Genomic DNA, 17,033 nt, shown 5'->3' with positions numbered 1-17,033 from the left:
TTACTCCAAAAGTATATTTTATATTTTTTGTTATTTATTTTTTTAAAATAATATATATATATATATATATATATATATATATATATATATAATCTCAATAAGTTATTTTATACGTATACTATTCTTCTTTTTCTCCTTCCGCAATGACGTGGGATTCAAGTGGCTGTTTGATTGCATAATTATGGTGTTAAATTATTATAATGAGATTCAAACTTTGTCTTTTTTTATATATTTTAAAACTTAATTGTTTATTGAATTTTCAAAAGCTTTTCAGAAATATGATTCAACCTTCATCAAGAACAATACTAATCATTAATACACTTTTTAATACATTTTCACTCTACTATCACTTGTTAGTCAAAGTTAATTGAATTGAATTTGAAACTATAAAATAATGAATGAGAATTATTTGCTTCTATATTTTAAATATATATATATATATATATATATATATATATATATATTAGAGACTGAAACTCTTACATTTCTTATTTTCTCAATTAGAAATTCTCAATATTCTCTCTGGCTTATCTACCAGGGAAATGCATTTCACGCATTAATTAGTCTTGCAACTAGTTAAAAAAAAACATCTCTCAATAATTTTAAATTATTATTCTTTTATCTTTTATATATACTTTAATTTTTAACCACCTATCCATTTTAATTTTTAAAAAATAACCTAATACCACTATTTAAATATTTTATTATAAATTCAAAATATAATTTATATATTTTAAAATTTTTTTATCACAATTTTTAATTATAATAATTTATAAATGTAAAAATATTTATTTGTTGTAAACTTTAATTATTATTATTATTATATATATATATAAATATTTATTCAATATATTGCACAATTTAAAATACTGGTTAAATATAAATCAAGATCTATAAAATTTAATTTATAATTTTTAATCAATATTAAAAAAGTATGTCAGAAAATATATTAATTGTTAAATTTTCTCCATGAATCTACATTATACGGAAAATGGTTGGGGCACCCGTTTCTGTCCTTCATTTATATTAATATACGTATACCTTTGCTGATTAAAACAAAATTATAAGGATTCATGATGTTCACTTCGAACCCACTTGCTTCATGTTTTTTTATTTACAAATCCTACGGTGCCTTCAAATTTTCATGTATTTGTAATTTTTACCTTATAAATAGTATAAATTGGATAATATGAATTATTGTCCAGGAAGTGAAATTAAGTAGCTTAGAAATTGTCAAGGAAATTTAACTAAGTTAATTAAATATGGTGCATTGAATTATTATAAACTCATTAATGCTGTCTGGATTTTTATTAATAAGAAAAAAAATAGTTAATAAGCTTGTCAGCTTTGGTTTAGCTTTAAATAGACAACTAAGAATTTTTGAGGATGTACCGCACTTTTTATCTAAGGTAAGTTCTGTTGTTTTTTTGGCGCGGTTTTTAATTGATCTTTGGCCTCCCATTCAACAAAAAAATATGAATTACAGTCTAGAATTTTTATTTTTTATTTTTCTGTTGTTAAATGTCCCTTTATTTATACTTTATTTTAAATAATTAGAAGAATCTGTTTGCAAATATAAAATATAAAATGCTACTAGAATTAAATTTTAACTTATTTATAACGTGATTTTAATATATTGGTGATTATGTTTTTATCTATTTTTGGGATAAAAATACATTTTTTTATTTGTGGGAATAAAAAATAATGTAATCACATTTTTTTAAATAAAAATACTGTCATTTAAAAAATCATTTATTATTTTCCATATTTATCATTATATATTAAATTATAATTTATACTCGTATAAAATATATTATTTTATGTAATCAAAATTTTATAATAGATAATTATTTTTAATGTATAAATATATTACAATTAAAATGAATAAAAATAAATATTTTAAATAATTATAAATTATATTTTAGCATTAGCTATAATTTTTTTTCCTTTAATCTATATTTTAACTAAATTTACGGAAAAAATAGGTTATCCTTTTTTATTGTCATTCAGATATAAATCATTAATAAATTTATTAATTTTTATTATAATTATGTTAAAATTCATACTAATAATTATTTTTAATTAGTTTATATTGTTGAAGTTTTTACACTAACCATACATAGTACTACATGAGAAACCATTAAATTTATTTAAAATTAATTTTGTATTGAAGAAATACTTTGCCGTCGACGAAAAAAGAAGGAGAACATGCATGTTAGGAGCACGAAAAGTAAAAAACTACACTTCGGTAATCTGGAAACAAATTATCAATGCTATTTTCTCACCTCTTAAGTAAAAAAAAAAAAACATTATCATGAAAAACTAACAATGAAAAAGTTATAACTATTTAGAAAAACAGAAAATTCTTTTAGATATAATTTGAACTAATCCAGTTATTAGTAGTATTTGAGTTTTTCTGGTTTAAAAAAAAAATATTTAAGTGAAATGATTATTATGAGGGTTAAAATAACATTACGTGATTCATGATAATAGTGTATGATACGTTTATTATACGATGGAATAGGAGGAAAAATTGTCTATTAGCATGGACGCTCCCCAACTTCTCTCTCTTACGCACCTTCCTACTTCCTCCTCCAATTATTTATGTCTCTTATGGTAAATGCTTCTTCTCACACATTCCACATCACTATTAATTCTCTCTCTCCTCTATGGCCACCTCTGACCACCCTGTCCAGGAATCACGTTTCTCACGCATGCACTACTTCTCCACTGACGACGACCAGGACGAGGATGACGACGACACCGACCTCGACTTCGTCGACGACAGCAATGTCAGCCCTGCTGAAGAGGAGGAACCCAAAAAATCCGACATTCTCGGCGGCGAGAATTTCAATCGCCGCCGGGAATTTCGGGTGGTGCTGGACCCGCGAGGCAAGTGGGTTCAGGAATGGAACAGGGTGTTCCTCCTCGTGTGCGCCACCGGGTTGTTCGTGGACCCGCTGTTCTTCTACGCGCTGTCGATAAGCGACACGTGTATGTGCCTCTTCGTGGATGGGTGGCTCGTCATCACCGTCACTGCGCTCCGCTGCATGACGGACGCGTTGCACGTGTGGAACATGTGGTTGGAGTTCAAGATGGCGAAACGTTCTTCTTCTTTTATCGGAAGGGACACTAACGCCTCAGGTGGCGGCGGCGGAGGCGGAGGCGGAGGCGGCTATGCTCTTCGCTACCTCAAGGCCAAACGGGGCTTCTTCTTTGACCTCTTTGTCATCCTCCCTATTCCCCAGGTTAAACCCTTATTCTTTTTCTCATTTTCTTATATTAATAATCATTAATCACATTTTAATTAAGATAATTTTCGTAATAAAATTTTGCCTTAAAGGTTAAATTACATTACACGGATAGGTAGCTGGTCCGAGGGAAATTAAATTTAAATATCATAAAAAGTTTTAAATTTGAATGAAAAAATATAATAGAAAGATTTCATTCAATCTGATTATTTTTTTTTAGAAATCAATCATAAATAAATTAATAATATTTCACATCAATAATATAATAATTTAAATTAAACATTAACAACTAAGATGAAAATTTAATTTTGATAGGAAAATAAAGCTTCAAACACTTATGAAACTGTATTTAAATTTTTTTCTTGTAATAAATTGTTATATATTATAATAATTATTTTAAGAGTAGTCTTGTTTAATTTAGAATGGTTTTAAATTAATTGAAAGCATATTTTTTTTACATTAAATACATGATAATGAAATTGATAGTTTAATTAATAACTTGTTGAATAAATCATGTAAAATATAAATGTATTCAATGAATTTTTAGTGGAATATATTAAAATGGATCATAAGTTTTTTATGAGTTTAAACAAGATTTTAAACTGTGTAAATACAGTACAACTTTACTACGACAGTTAAATTTTTTTTTTGGGAAAAAGGTTATTTTGAGAGGGGGAGCGAAGTTCGAGGTTTGAGAAGGGTAGGGGGATACGACAAATTGCATGCAACCACTTGTTGTTTTTATGCATGGAGAGTGGCGACTGCGATGGTTACCGGCGTTACACCTCATCATTGAATGTTTTTTCGTGTCATGCCTATACGTGACTGTGTTAGTTTAAGCACTTTCAAAGACTCAAAGGTGGTTTTCTTTTATTTATTTTTTCAATAAATATTAATTTGTTAAAATTAGGATAAAGAGAAAATTTTGAACCCGTGATTTTTTAAGTGATTTGGGTTAGGAATGTTTATGGTAAAATTTGGTGTAATTTTTACTTAAAATTAGTCCAAATAAAATATTTGAACTAAATTAAATCAAGTATTAAAAAAAATGTAAACAAGTTTGTTATTAGCCGAAGAAAACTTAAATAATAGTTAGTTCGATAATCAATGATATAAATGAATAATAAAATTTTTACAATTGAACTTAAAGTAAAACATCAATTTAATTTGATTTTTGTGTGTCAGATCGCAAACCCAATCAAACCACACAATTTAAAAAATTAAAAGCCAAATCACTGACCATTAATTTTTTCTGCAATTTTCAGGTTTTTTAATCGATTTTGGATTTTAAATTCTATTTGGTTCGATTCGAAATATGCCTAGTTTTGGTATATTACCGAAGAATGGTATTGAGAGGTAGTGTGTGATTAATTAGGAAATTATACGATTAAGGGTATATAACTTGTTGGTCTAATTCAGTCGCTGTACGCCGAGGGAGTTAAAGTTCTACTTTCTAAATACATACTACTATAAGGTACCTCTTTTTTGGTTAATAACTATAAGGGTTCCTTGAAAACAGTAATTAATTTAAAATAATTAAAAGAGGTAAATTAAAAAAAATTAATTTTGATGTGATATGATTTATGTTTTAATATTTTAATGATAAAATTAAGTTATGAACAAAATTTTAGATTCAATGTAATAACTATTTAAAGTTATTTCAACTCAATTAATTTTAGAGTTATAATTAATTTAAAATTCTTTTTCAACATAAAATTAAATGTAAAAATTTATCATAAAATTAATTATAATTAATTATTCAACGTGAAACTAAACACTGAGTTGTTAAATTGATGGTTTAATTTTCTTGAGCTTCCTGCTTATTTTGTAAATTGGAATGACTCTTTTCCTATTTTACTTTTGTTTCTCTTTTAGAAAAGTTCCATTCTATTTATAGACATAACCTTTCACTAATAAATGTTATTTTATTCTGGTGATGAGTGTACGTCCTAATCTAATCATCACGATTTCAATTAATTATTGAACTCCATCTAAATGTTCATTAATTAATTTAATCACTAATTAACTACTCAGAACAACATATGCTAAAATACTAGTAGTGTTTTTTCCCATATCAGGCCGTAAGCTGGTTACAATTTTGTGTTTGCATTATATATTAAGCCCATATTAGACTTGTCATTATCCTTAGAAGGTAGCCCCCGCTACTTATGTCAGCATGACGGAAATGGATGACATAAACACACCATTTTTGACTAACTTTGCCAATAATCAGGCGTGCCTCAAATTCATATACAGATATACTAAACTGTACTTAATTATTCCTGCTATTACATTTCATTTTTATTTTTTAGCCAATTTTTTATTTATTTATATTTATATTATAGCATATAGAGTGATGATCACCTAATACATTTGTACCGAGTTGCATGCCTTTTCATTTAGAGAACACGTGGTCCTCAAGATTGCTGCATATATACAGAGCAAGTTCCATCTGTATTTGTTTATCTAACTTGTATTTAATTTTGAAGATTTAACTTCATACTTTTTTAGATGGCAACAACGCTGATATATGATGTACACAAATTTTTGTATGGCAATTTTACACTAGTTAAACACGTACACTTTACTTGTTAACAGTGTATTACGTAGTTAATGGGAACATCTTTGTTGACTACTTGCTGTTAAGCAATTTGTACGCATTACTAATATATGTAAAAATTGGCATATAAATTATAATTGCGGAAAAACATTTAAAAACGTCTTTATATAAATGCCCTTAATTATAGGGTTCCTTGAAAAAAAAACTAAAAAATAACATGAAAATATTTTCATTTTTGTTTTTGTGATTTGCAGATTGTGCTATGGGTGACAATTCCGTTCTTGTTGAAGAAAGGATCAATTACGTTGGTGGTGACAGTGTTCTTAATTATGTTCCTCTTTCAATACCTTCCCAAAATTTATCACTCTGTTTGCCTCTTGCGTCGCATGCAAGACCTTTCTGGCTACATTTCTGGCACCGTTTGGTGGGGTATCGCACTCAACCTGATCGCATATTTTGTTGCTTCCCATGTAAGTCATATATACATCTTAGTTTCTTTTCATGCCATGTTTATCTCTATATAGTATACATATAGCTACCTATATGAAGCAATGTCACTTTTCCTTACCTTTTGAAGTGTTGTAGCTAGCTTCGGACACTGATAATTAAAATTGAATTCTATTTTACATATGCATCTAGCACAAACTCATTAATTATTTAATTAAAATATTATTTTTGTTAACTTAGGCACTTGAGTCAACACTTATATATATAGACATACAGTACTACTCTATAACAAAAAATATATTTGTAAAGTTTTAGAAAAATAAACTTAATATATATATATATAACAAGTTATTAAAAAGAATAATGTCTTTTATTTTATTTTATTTTATGAGGCTCATTATCATATATTTTCTTATTATAAAAAATATATAGCAATTTGGTTTGAGAATATGCAGAGATACGTTTTCTGAAAGATGAAATTTAGTCTTCTTGTTTTAAGATTTTTTTTAAATAAAGAGATAAAGTATTTATATTAAAAAAAATTAAATTTTTTTATGAAATTCATCATAAAAAAGGTGAATATAAAAGAACATAAAATACTACTATTTTTTATCAATTTATATCTTTAACTGTTGTTCATGTTTTAGTTTAAGAGGGGTGTTAGTAATTTTTCTTTGAAACACACTCTCTATTGTTAATTAAAATTTATTAAAAACTATAAAATTTAATTAAATTTTTCTGTGTGCGTGTGCAGTGTGCCATTGCCTTTTATTTTGTGTCCCCATGCTTCATAGATGGCTATAGTCTACAGGGACAATAATGATCCCAATTTAATGAATCTGGCTATAAATTAACTCTCCCGTAATATTATAATTTTATAAACAATATTTTCTTAATTAATAACACAATTTTGTTGAACAATGGCTTCCAATAGAGGGAGTTTACTATTCGTTAAATTATATTATCTACAAATGAACACGAATATTCACCCAAAAGAAGGGGGGCTATCGAGGTGCTTCAAGTTATAAATCATTACAAACCTTTGCCAGACAAGAAAAGTTGACTTAAAGGAGGGAATGGATTCAAAGTTAATCAATATGGATGGATATATACGGGACTTGAAAAGGGTTAACAATAGTATAACCGTGTTTCTTGATCAACGTGCTGGCTGATAATTAGTCAATTATTATTTGTTAGGGAAAATTCAATGTATCCACGGGACCAGACCAGCAATTACAGATTATTAGGGCAAAATTTTTTATTAGTATATATCCATCCATATTGATTAACTTTGCCAAAAATAGTCCACAAGTTTATTAGTATAATGTACCTAAATTCAGCTTAAAGATTTTGAAACCGTAATCAGGCTTTGGATTATGATCCCCATAGGCCAACACAGTAGATAGCCCTTATTTTGAAGATAAAATATAGACAACTTGACAGAACCAACGTCCTATTAAAATTACCTTTGGGGTAGCTGAAACAGTTCATCAGTCACACTATTTGTTCCCCGTAAACATAGTGACAGAGACCATGTTTTTATAAACTTCTTCATAGATTGTAGTAGAGGAAATAAGAAATTAAATTTCTTCTACAAGTTCATGTTTGGATTAAAGTATATAAATTTAAGTTTGGGTAAAATTTAAATTTGCAGAATGTTTTTGCAAAAGTATTCCAAATCTTGCTTGTCCAAAACCTAGTTTCAAGGTAAAATTTCACTTTTAAATATATTTGTAGAGAGTAATCAAATATAACTCCAAACTGATCTTACTTTTAAATACACTTTTGGACTCTCCTATCGAAAATTCAAACATATCCTAAAATCAACTTAAGACTTTTATATAGATTTTCTTAAAGTGAATAAATTGATTTTAATTTAAACTGAGTTTTATTCTTTTTACTTTCCATTGCCTTTGTCCATACTTATAGAAAAGTATATTTAAACACTATTAAATTATTGCATATATAAATGGTATACCTTCTTTTTTCTTGGCGAGGGGAAACTTCATCTTAACTATCTCCACTTTTTGTGTATAGGCTGCAGGGGCATGTTGGTACTTGCTAGGGTTACAAAGAGCAGCAAAGTGCCTAGAAGAGCAATGTGCAAAAACAACTGGTTGTGGATTGAGAACACTGTGTTGCAAAGAGCCTATATACTATGGAGGCATTAACATTGTAAGAGACAAAACAAGGTTGTTATGGGCACAGAACAGGGAAGCTAGGTCTACTTGCTTGGACAGTGCTGATAACTACGACTATGGTGTATATGAATGGTCTGTACAACTCGTCACAAATGATAGCCGATTGGAAAAGATACTTTTCCCTATCTTCTGGGGCCTAATGACTCTAAGGTACCTAACCCTATTTTTTCTTTTGTAGTCCGCACTCATGCATGATTTCGCATATGCTTTATGTTTGTACTGTTTTTGACGAAGCTTTGTTTTATTACACACACACACACACCTTTATCTTGCTTTTTCTCTTGGATCATGATCTGTCGTATAGTCATTATAGTGACAGCTAAAAGCTTGATTGAAAAATAATTAGGCCTACATCCATATATGGTGTGTATTCTTTGCCCAAAATTTTTCAAAACTTGATTGATTGTAAATTGTAATGGACATTTTCAATAATAACATTGCCTCAAGGACCCTTTTTCCACTTTTTTTTGCGTTCTTATTTCTTGATTATATATATATATATAAAGGTTTTTCTTTATGTATATTCATCTTGGAGTTAAAATTATTAATAACATTATGCTTATAATATATTCTCAACAAAATAAAATTCTATGACACTGTACACATGGTGCGTGCTTTTCATCGTCAAGAAATATCAAATCAGAGTATTATTATTATTTGTATCACGTTATGTATAGTTGTTGCTTCATATTTACTCCAATATCTACTCTCACTAATTTGTTAACTGTTGATGTGACCAGCACTTTTGGGAACCTAGAGAGCACACCAGAGCGACTAGAAGTGATTTTTAACATTATTGTGTTGACTAGTGGCCTCCTTCTGGTGACTATGCTGATTGGCAACATCAAGGTGCATGCATAAATATGAAAAAAAAAGCATGGGATCCATAATAAGAAATAATTCAAACTGTTAATTAGTTTATTACTTATTGTGGCCGCACCATGTTTATTTAATTTTGGTGACGTGAAAGTTTAATATTTTATATTTTGGGTACGTAGGTGTTTTTGCATTCCACAACATCAAAGAAGCAAGCGATGCTATTGAGGATGAGGAACATTGAATGGTGGATGAGCAAAAGGCGATTGCCACAAGGGTTCCGGCAGCGCGTGAGGAACTATGAGCGGATGCGTTGGGCTGCCACGCGCGGGGTTGATGAATGCCAGATGATTAAAAATCTCCCTGAGGGACTAAGAAGGGACATCAAGTACCATCTTTGTTTGGATTTGGTGAGACAGGTAAGGCTATAAAAGGTGATCAATATTTTGATTATCACATTTTTTTATTAATGACATGATAATTTTTTTATTAGAATGTTAATTTTTGTTAACAAGCAGATTGAATTTGTGATTTTTTTTCTTCAACTCTTTTCCTTTTCCTTAATCATCTAACACATTTTATATTTTTCACATCCTTTTCTTTTTGATTTTGATTTGAGAAAATAATGGATTATCTAATTTACTCTAAATAAAAATAGGTTAAACAATCTCATAATAGTTTATTGGTATAATTCTATTATATGCACTTCAAGATGGTTGGTTGCAAGTATTAACTATACCAATAATTTATGAAGATGGTATTTAATCTCATTCTTATTTGGGATAAGCTAGATAATTCGATAACACATGCACTATTGTAATCTAATTATAAATTGATATGAATAATAAATTTGTTGACTGTGCATTAATTATTTAAAACTTATGCTTACAATAATTTCTAATTGGTTGGCAATGAAAACATTTTTATACCAATTAAAAAATTAAACCAAATCAAATCACTTTCATGAAAAAAAAAATTGGTTTGTACTGAACTACTATTTTTACAAAACTGATTTGATTTAGCTTTTTCTCAAATGGTTTATTTCTTTATGGTTTGGTTCCATTTTTGCACAACTTGTACATGGATTGGTTTTTTCAAAATACTAAACCGAACAAAATTGAATCACTTTATAAAACGATTCAATTCAAAGCGAACTATTGTAAAGAAATAGTTCATTGCAGTTTTTACACATGCCTAGCAACATTAAGAATATATGTAACTAAATACACATTTTCTTATATCAAATTCAAAGCTTAAAACATATTTGACCACCACCTAACACGACCCCAATTATAGACTTTTTAACTTACTTAAAAACATTGAAATCTTAAATGTCTAATATATGAAATCCGTCCACATTAGAGAAGGGGTCAGCTGAGTGTGATTTCCCCCCAGTCCCCACTTATCCTATGTTTTTTTTTTTTAACTTTAATTGATTGCTTTTCTTTGTTCCTTGTAATTGATGAAGTTGTTTTTCTTTTTGGTGGCCCGCTTTCTTGTTTAGATTCGAAAACCTTTTTTTTTACTTTTTTCTTTTTGTCTTTGTGTTACGTCGGTAATTATATATGCCTAACTAACCTTATACTATTCTGTTTTTAAGGAGTGAAATTGTACTCTGTAACTTTAATGGGCCTGAATTATATAGAGCCCAAAGTAAAGAGGGCTTGAGTGCTAACGCGTTAATATTTGTTCAGGTGCCACTCTTTCAGCATATGGATGATTTGGTGCTAGAGAATATTTGTGACCGTGTGAAGTCCCTTGTATTCACTAAGGGAGAAACAGTAAGCTCTATATCCTTTTGAATTGCAATGTTATTAAGAGAAATGTTAAGGTATCCTTTTGAATTGCAATTTTATTAAGAGAAATGTTAAGGCTTGATATACTTTTTAACACATTTTTTTTATTAGTGACATAAATTTATTTTAAATCATACAAAATTATGAGTCTCATTTTCTATTTATTCCACTTATCATTTTATACCTTTTAATAAATTTTAACTAAAATAAATTAAGAATTTATTAAACAGTTTGAATTGCAAATTATTGACAGAAATATTAAGTCTTAATACACTTTTTAACACATTATTTTAAATACGTACATATTTTTTAAGACACTTTTTTTATTAGTGAGATAAATTTATTTGAAATGATAAAAAATTATGAGTGTCATTATTTATTTAAAAAGTTTGATATATGATTTTATATATATATTTCTAATAAATCTTAACCAAAATAAATTAAGGTATTGAACAGTATGTTAACTTTATAAATAAAAAACACTTATGTTGTCAGTGATGACATGTAATGTGTATATATATAAAATTATAAGTGTTTCTGGGAAATTGTTAACATGAAACAATAAAGTAAAATTATATATAAATGCAGATAACGAAAGAAGGAGACCCAGTTCAAAGAATGCTATTTGTAGTAAGGGGTCACCTTCAAAGTAGCCAAGTACTCCGAGACGGAGTGAAGAGTTTCTGCATGTTAGGGCCGGGGAACTTCAGTGGAGACGAGCTGCTCTCATGGTGTCTGAGAAGGCCATTCATAGAGCGTCTTCCACCGTCTTCATGCACGTTGGTGACACTGGAAACGACAGAGGCGTTTGGGCTTGAGGCACAGGACGTGAAGTACGTGACGCAACATTTCAGGTACACATTCGTGAATGAGAAGGTGAAGAGGAGTGCCAGGTATTACTCGCCAGCTTGGAGAACTTGGGCTGCGGTGGCCATTCAGTTGGCTTGGAGGAGGTACCAGCATCGTTTGACTTTGACTTCTTTGTCCTTTATAAGGCCCCGCAGGCCTCTCTCTAGGTCTACTTCCATGGAAGAGGATAGGCTTCGTTTATATACGGCTATGTTAACCTCCCCCAAGCCTAATCAAGATGACTTTGACTTCTGAATTCCTCTCCAATCATAACCAATGTATCTATATGGCTTTGGATTTTTATAAATAACTTGAATATTAATCATGTTTATGCTTTTCATTATTTTACTATGTACATCTATTATGATATAATACAAGTAATTTCACACTTGATTATTCTTTAACTGACAACTCATGTTTAATTTCCTAGATTTATGCTAAATAATTAATATTGCGATATATTGTTATTAATAATACTTTTTTTAAAAATTGAAATTCAAGCTAGAAGTTAGAACTAAACATATGAACAATGATAGATTAAAAGAAATAAGAATTAAGTTAAAAAAAAGAAGATATAGTAGAATTCCTCTCTCTTTAGCTGCTAAACCCATGAAAATTTTATTCACTCGTATCAAGATGACACCATTTTAAAGCAACCATGTTTCTAAAACAAACAAAAAACTCTTATTGACCATGTTTTTTACACACAAGCAAGTTACATATTGCTATGTACAGCCTTTAAAATACACCACCAACATTGACAAAAATGTCTCCAACAACTTATCTTATTGAGAAATTCAAGAAAGAGAGTTCTGGGTATGCAGGTAACCTTCAAAACCAGAAGATGAGGATAATGCTTGGCCTAAACCGGTAGCCTTGTACTCTGGGTCCAGTAACCATCAATCAGTTGGTTGATTGTATCTGAAATTGCACTAACAACCAATGCATAAAGCACTTGATAACAATAATAAGCAGTCAAAGCAAAAATGCCAACCCATGACATGATGCTAGCTGTATAAAAAAAGAGTGAAAGTGAACATATAATGGTCAAAACCAAAACTGAGAAAACACTTGCAATCAGCATCATGATGAAAACTAAGATTATTTGGAAGATCACACTATTCTTTGGAAGCATTGTTCCCAGCAGCCACAGTGAGAAGTAGAGCACAATCATCAAAACCAAAAGCATCATCACATTGGGGTGGGCTATGAATAAAGCTTCTCCCATTGGTGAGATCTTGAAGGCAATGACACCAAACAACAACTTGAAGAATTTGTCAAAGATCTCTTGTAACTCCTTGAACCGGTTAACCTCTTCCTCCCTGAATCATCAAAAGCAAAATGTTAGAACAGAACAGAAGAATGTGAAATAGTGCTCAATAAATTACCTCATTGGAATTCGATTTGGTGGAATAGAATTCATAGCATTAGTGTGAGCCATCCTTTCTCTACTCCTCCAAACAAGAAGATTAGCTAGACTTTGCAGGTGTATTGTGATAACGGGGATTTTCGTTTGCCTTGAAAGTTTTGATGATGTGAGGAAGTTTTGATATTTATTTATATAAGTTATGAAACAGAGTACTAACATAGAAAAGCTTTTGAACATTTGAAATTGCGTGCGAAAACTTCAGATACCGCACCATTAATGGGACGTTTTAAACGTATTTAATTAAGATGACATATTCTGATTTGTGAGGTCCACTTTCTGTTAAAAATAAAAAATAAAAACAAATAATATGAATGTAAAGAAAGAAAAGTTTGAGAAACAGAAATATAGTAGCACAAATTTTGTTTTGAACGACGTTTTTTATTTAGACCTAAGGGGGGAGACAATTCAATTGGAATCAGATGGAATTATTATAAGTGATAATTTTTTTTAAAAAAAATATTTAATACAGTTAAAAATATTATAAGTGATAGAATTTAAATATGAAATCTTTAATTAAGTTAAAATAATTTTATGTAAATTAATTCAATCTACATACTTACAACTCAAATTTGATATCTTTAATTAAATTGAAATAATTATATTTCAATTAATTCATACGGCTTGATGGTATTTTGAACGTCGTTTGAAATGGCCGTGTCATTACCCGGACTATACTTGGAAGTATAAAACGTGCTTAGAAATAGAACCACATTGTGTTAAGGGTGGGAACTGTTTGGTACCTGCAAATTATGCCCTTGTGTGACACCGTGACTTTTTACTCGAATAATACTTGCAAGTACGTATAAAACGTGCATGAAACAGCATTGAGCAATTGAATTGGATACGTACGTCCAAGTGGAAACGTCACAAGGTTTGCAGTCATTTTTAATAGTGAGAACTATTGGCAAAAATGAGAACTATTAAATTAACACCTTCAGACAAATAAAATTTTAATATGAATTAATGAGGATTGAGAATTATATAATGAACGTCTAGAAATACATAAAAAAAAAGTCTAGAAAAAAGCTTTTATGAATGAGCTTGTTTGGTATGGCATTGACAAGTTGTAGAAAGTTTTTCCTAATTTAGGTTGGAGCTCCATTCTTTTTACTAAAATTTTTACAACCAAAAAAAGAGTTTTTTATGATACTTATTTAAGCTTATCATGTAAATACTTAAGTCTTAAGGGTATTGTTTGGCTGAAATTTTTAGTCTTTTTTCTTTAAAAAAGAAAATTTAAATTAAGTATTAATTCAAAATATTTCTTAAAAATAATTAAAAAAACAAAAGTTTTCATTACTGTTCATCAGAAAAACTTCACTTTTAACCATGATCATGACGCAAGGCTTTTAAAATGAAAGGAAAAATGAGAAGAGGAAAGTCAAATAATTTAATTGGCATGTGTATTTAAAATGTAAATATGTTTTACATTATCCATCAATATATATATATATATATATATATATATATATATAATAAAATTCTTGACTTTTGTAATAATTTTTTAAATTATGTATAGTAATTTATGATTAATTAATAGTGTAAATTTTTATATTAATAATATATCAAAATTTAAATCAAACTCACAATGGAATGTTCCTTCAATTTAAAACAATAAAAAAATGAAAAGAAAACTATATAATATAATATTCACACATGAATCTATTTTTTTTCTAAATAGGAAACTGTTGTACTAATAAAAGAGAAATCAAGTTAACACTAAGTAAAATTACTCACTTCAATAATTCTTTGTATACGTTCAATTTTATAAATTCGGAATATTTTGATATTAACTCAATAATCTTGCACATTAAATTTTAGATGAGTCGTACCTTTATATTATACGTTAAATATTTGATAACGTAACAAATACTTTAAGAAATTTATAAAATTTGTAGACTTAGTTTATCCAATTAATAAGAACTTTTAATATAATGATTAGATTAATAAAATTTAATCCTAAATACAATTTTTTTCTCCCATACTTTTATATTTTTGTGCAATTTTAGTCTCATAATTTAAATTGAGCGATTATAATCCAACAAATTCATCCTATGTTAAATTGGATCCCTCCATTAGTCTCACACATTTAAATAGTAAAGAAATTTATTGATTTCAATTATCTATTTAATTAGTAACTTTTTTTTTATAATTCTATTAGAAATATATGAGATTATTATGTACAACAAATTTTTTTGATAAATATTTAACATAATTATATATTTAAAATTTAAATGCAATAATTTTGCGACAGTTTATTCGCACATACACTTGGAGTAAAACACGAATATTATATCTACTTATTTTAGTATTTCTCTATTTACCTTTATTTAGAAACTGCATCACATAATCATAGAAAATTTCCAAAATGAAAGTCATATATATTCAAAGCATAACATACTTTTTCAAGTCCTGCTATTAAAGCCCGCTACGCAAATTTATTTGGACCTATATGCGCTTAACATGGAAATGTTTGTTCATGATCAACTCATAACTAATACCATGAAACTAATGGGACTAAAAATCATGTGTTAAGTATCTCCCATCAATATGATCAAATTACTCTTTATGTATTGATTATTCTTTCCCTTGAGTTTAATTTGGAGGTCGGTTAAGTTAGACTTGGGGCAATAGTTTTATCCATAGCTATTAACTTTTGGCTCACTCTCCACTCATGTCTTTTGAATCCTCAATAAGACCAAGGAGACAAGCTTATAACACCAAAAATAATACATCTGAAATTTTCTCAATATTTCTATAAATTATTGGCAATTAACTAATATCTAAGATCTTCAATTTTACATTTAAAAAGTAATACATAAATATGAATAAAAGAAAATGAAGATTAATATATACTTTAGCTGCCTCTAAAGCTAAGAAGTGATTTTCCTGTACCTATGGAGGAGGAGAACCCCTAAAGAGCAAGATAGCCAAGCTGCCAATACAGAAATAGATAAAGCAGCCACAACAATGAGTTACAAACGAACCAAAATCAGTGCCTACAATGCATTGCCAACCAGGTCCATGCGTCCTATCAAATTCCTGCCACAATAACATCACACAAAAATTAATGTATGTATGCAAAGAAGAGTAAGCAAACAAAGAACTCACAACACTAGGGCTTTGTAAGTATTTACTTGCCTTCTTGATGAAGCGGGCTATGTCAGTGGCCTCTGTGACATCAAAGAAATCCAATGCTTTTGATGCCAAATTCAGTGCATCCTGCTGCATGGTTTGAAGCATGTCTGTCTCCCCAATCACTGCCTTGCCTTCTAGCATGGTGAAATAAAGATAAATCTAATTTACCACAAACAGATTAATAATATACTGCAAATGAAATAAGGAGAATAATGTGCTGAATAGGAAGCACAATTTTAAGTGAGCTGCTTCTAGTAGTAAGTTGTGAAATGTGGATTAAAGGTAAGGTGGTGGTGGTGGTTTAAAAAGATTTCAATACGGCTTGTGCTAGAGGATCATCCACGTGTGGATTCCTTTCTTTGTGGCTACCAAATTTCATAAAATTAAATAGCCCCTTTTTATTTTACCATATGTATGATATATAATTACCATGGTCCATGGATTATATTTGGCGCTACTATGATGAAAAATATTTGCTAGAGATAATTAAGGATAAGAAATAAGTTACACAATAGCTGATCCTAGATAATGTTGTACACGTGTTCT

At 29.0% G+C, this 17,033-nt stretch overlaps 2 protein-coding genes across 2 annotated transcripts; one reads left to right on the top strand and one right to left on the bottom strand.

Annotated features, from left to right (window-relative positions):
* The first annotated feature begins 2,552 nt into the window (after window positions 1-2,552).
* LOC114378491 (cyclic nucleotide-gated ion channel 4-like) lies at window positions 2,553-12,316 on the top strand. The gene is made up of 7 exons (XM_028337089.1): window positions 2,553-3,248; window positions 6,066-6,281; window positions 8,296-8,609; window positions 9,200-9,308; window positions 9,458-9,694; window positions 10,970-11,056; window positions 11,660-12,316. Exons 1-7 carry the CDS (start codon window positions 2,670-2,672, stop codon window positions 12,173-12,175), a joined length of 2,058 nt encoding a protein of 685 aa, XP_028192890.1. The 5' UTR covers window positions 2,553-2,669; the 3' UTR covers window positions 12,176-12,316.
* Window positions 12,317-16,042: 3,726 nt separating this feature from the next.
* LOC114377925 (dynein light chain 2, cytoplasmic) lies at window positions 16,043-16,780 on the bottom strand. The gene is made up of 2 exons (XM_028336400.1): window positions 16,491-16,780; window positions 16,043-16,391 (listed from the first exon to the last, which is right to left on the bottom strand). The coding sequence occupies exons 1-2, from the start codon at window positions 16,626-16,628 to the stop codon at window positions 16,245-16,247; spliced, it is 285 nt and encodes a 94-aa protein (XP_028192201.1). The 5' UTR covers window positions 16,629-16,780; the 3' UTR covers window positions 16,043-16,244.
* Between the last annotated feature and the right edge of the window lie 253 nt (window positions 16,781-17,033).

This window comes from Glycine soja, chromosome 12 (genome assembly GCF_004193775.1).
Source record: "Glycine soja cultivar W05 chromosome 12, ASM419377v2, whole genome shotgun sequence".
Classification (NCBI taxonomy): domain Eukaryota; kingdom Viridiplantae; phylum Streptophyta; class Magnoliopsida; order Fabales; family Fabaceae; genus Glycine; species Glycine soja.
The sequence above is the reverse complement of the archived record's forward strand: the minus strand, read 5'-3'. Positions and strand labels throughout refer to the sequence as shown.

What these genes read in the sequence shown, in the direction of transcription:
- LOC114377925 (XM_028336400.1), bottom strand. Translation starts at nt 16,628, where the DNA reads ATGCTAGAAGGCAAGGCAGTGATTGGGGAGACAGACATGCTTCAAACC. An exon ending in TAGCCCGCTTCATCAAGAAG is followed by an intron (nt 16,392 to 16,490) that starts GCAAGTAAATAC and finishes TTATTGTGGCAG; the next exon opens with GAATTTGATAGGACGCATGG.
- LOC114378491 (XM_028337089.1), top strand. Translation starts at nt 2,670, where the DNA reads ATGGCCACCTCTGACCACCCTGTCCAGGAATCACGTTTCTCACGCATG. An exon ending in CATATTTTGTTGCTTCCCAT is followed by an intron (nt 6,282 to 8,295) that starts GTAAGTCATATA and finishes TTTTGTGTATAG; the next exon opens with GCTGCAGGGGCATGTTGGTA. An exon ending in GTTTGGATTTGGTGAGACAG is followed by an intron (nt 9,695 to 10,969) that starts GTAAGGCTATAA and finishes ATATTTGTTCAG; the next exon opens with GTGCCACTCTTTCAGCATAT.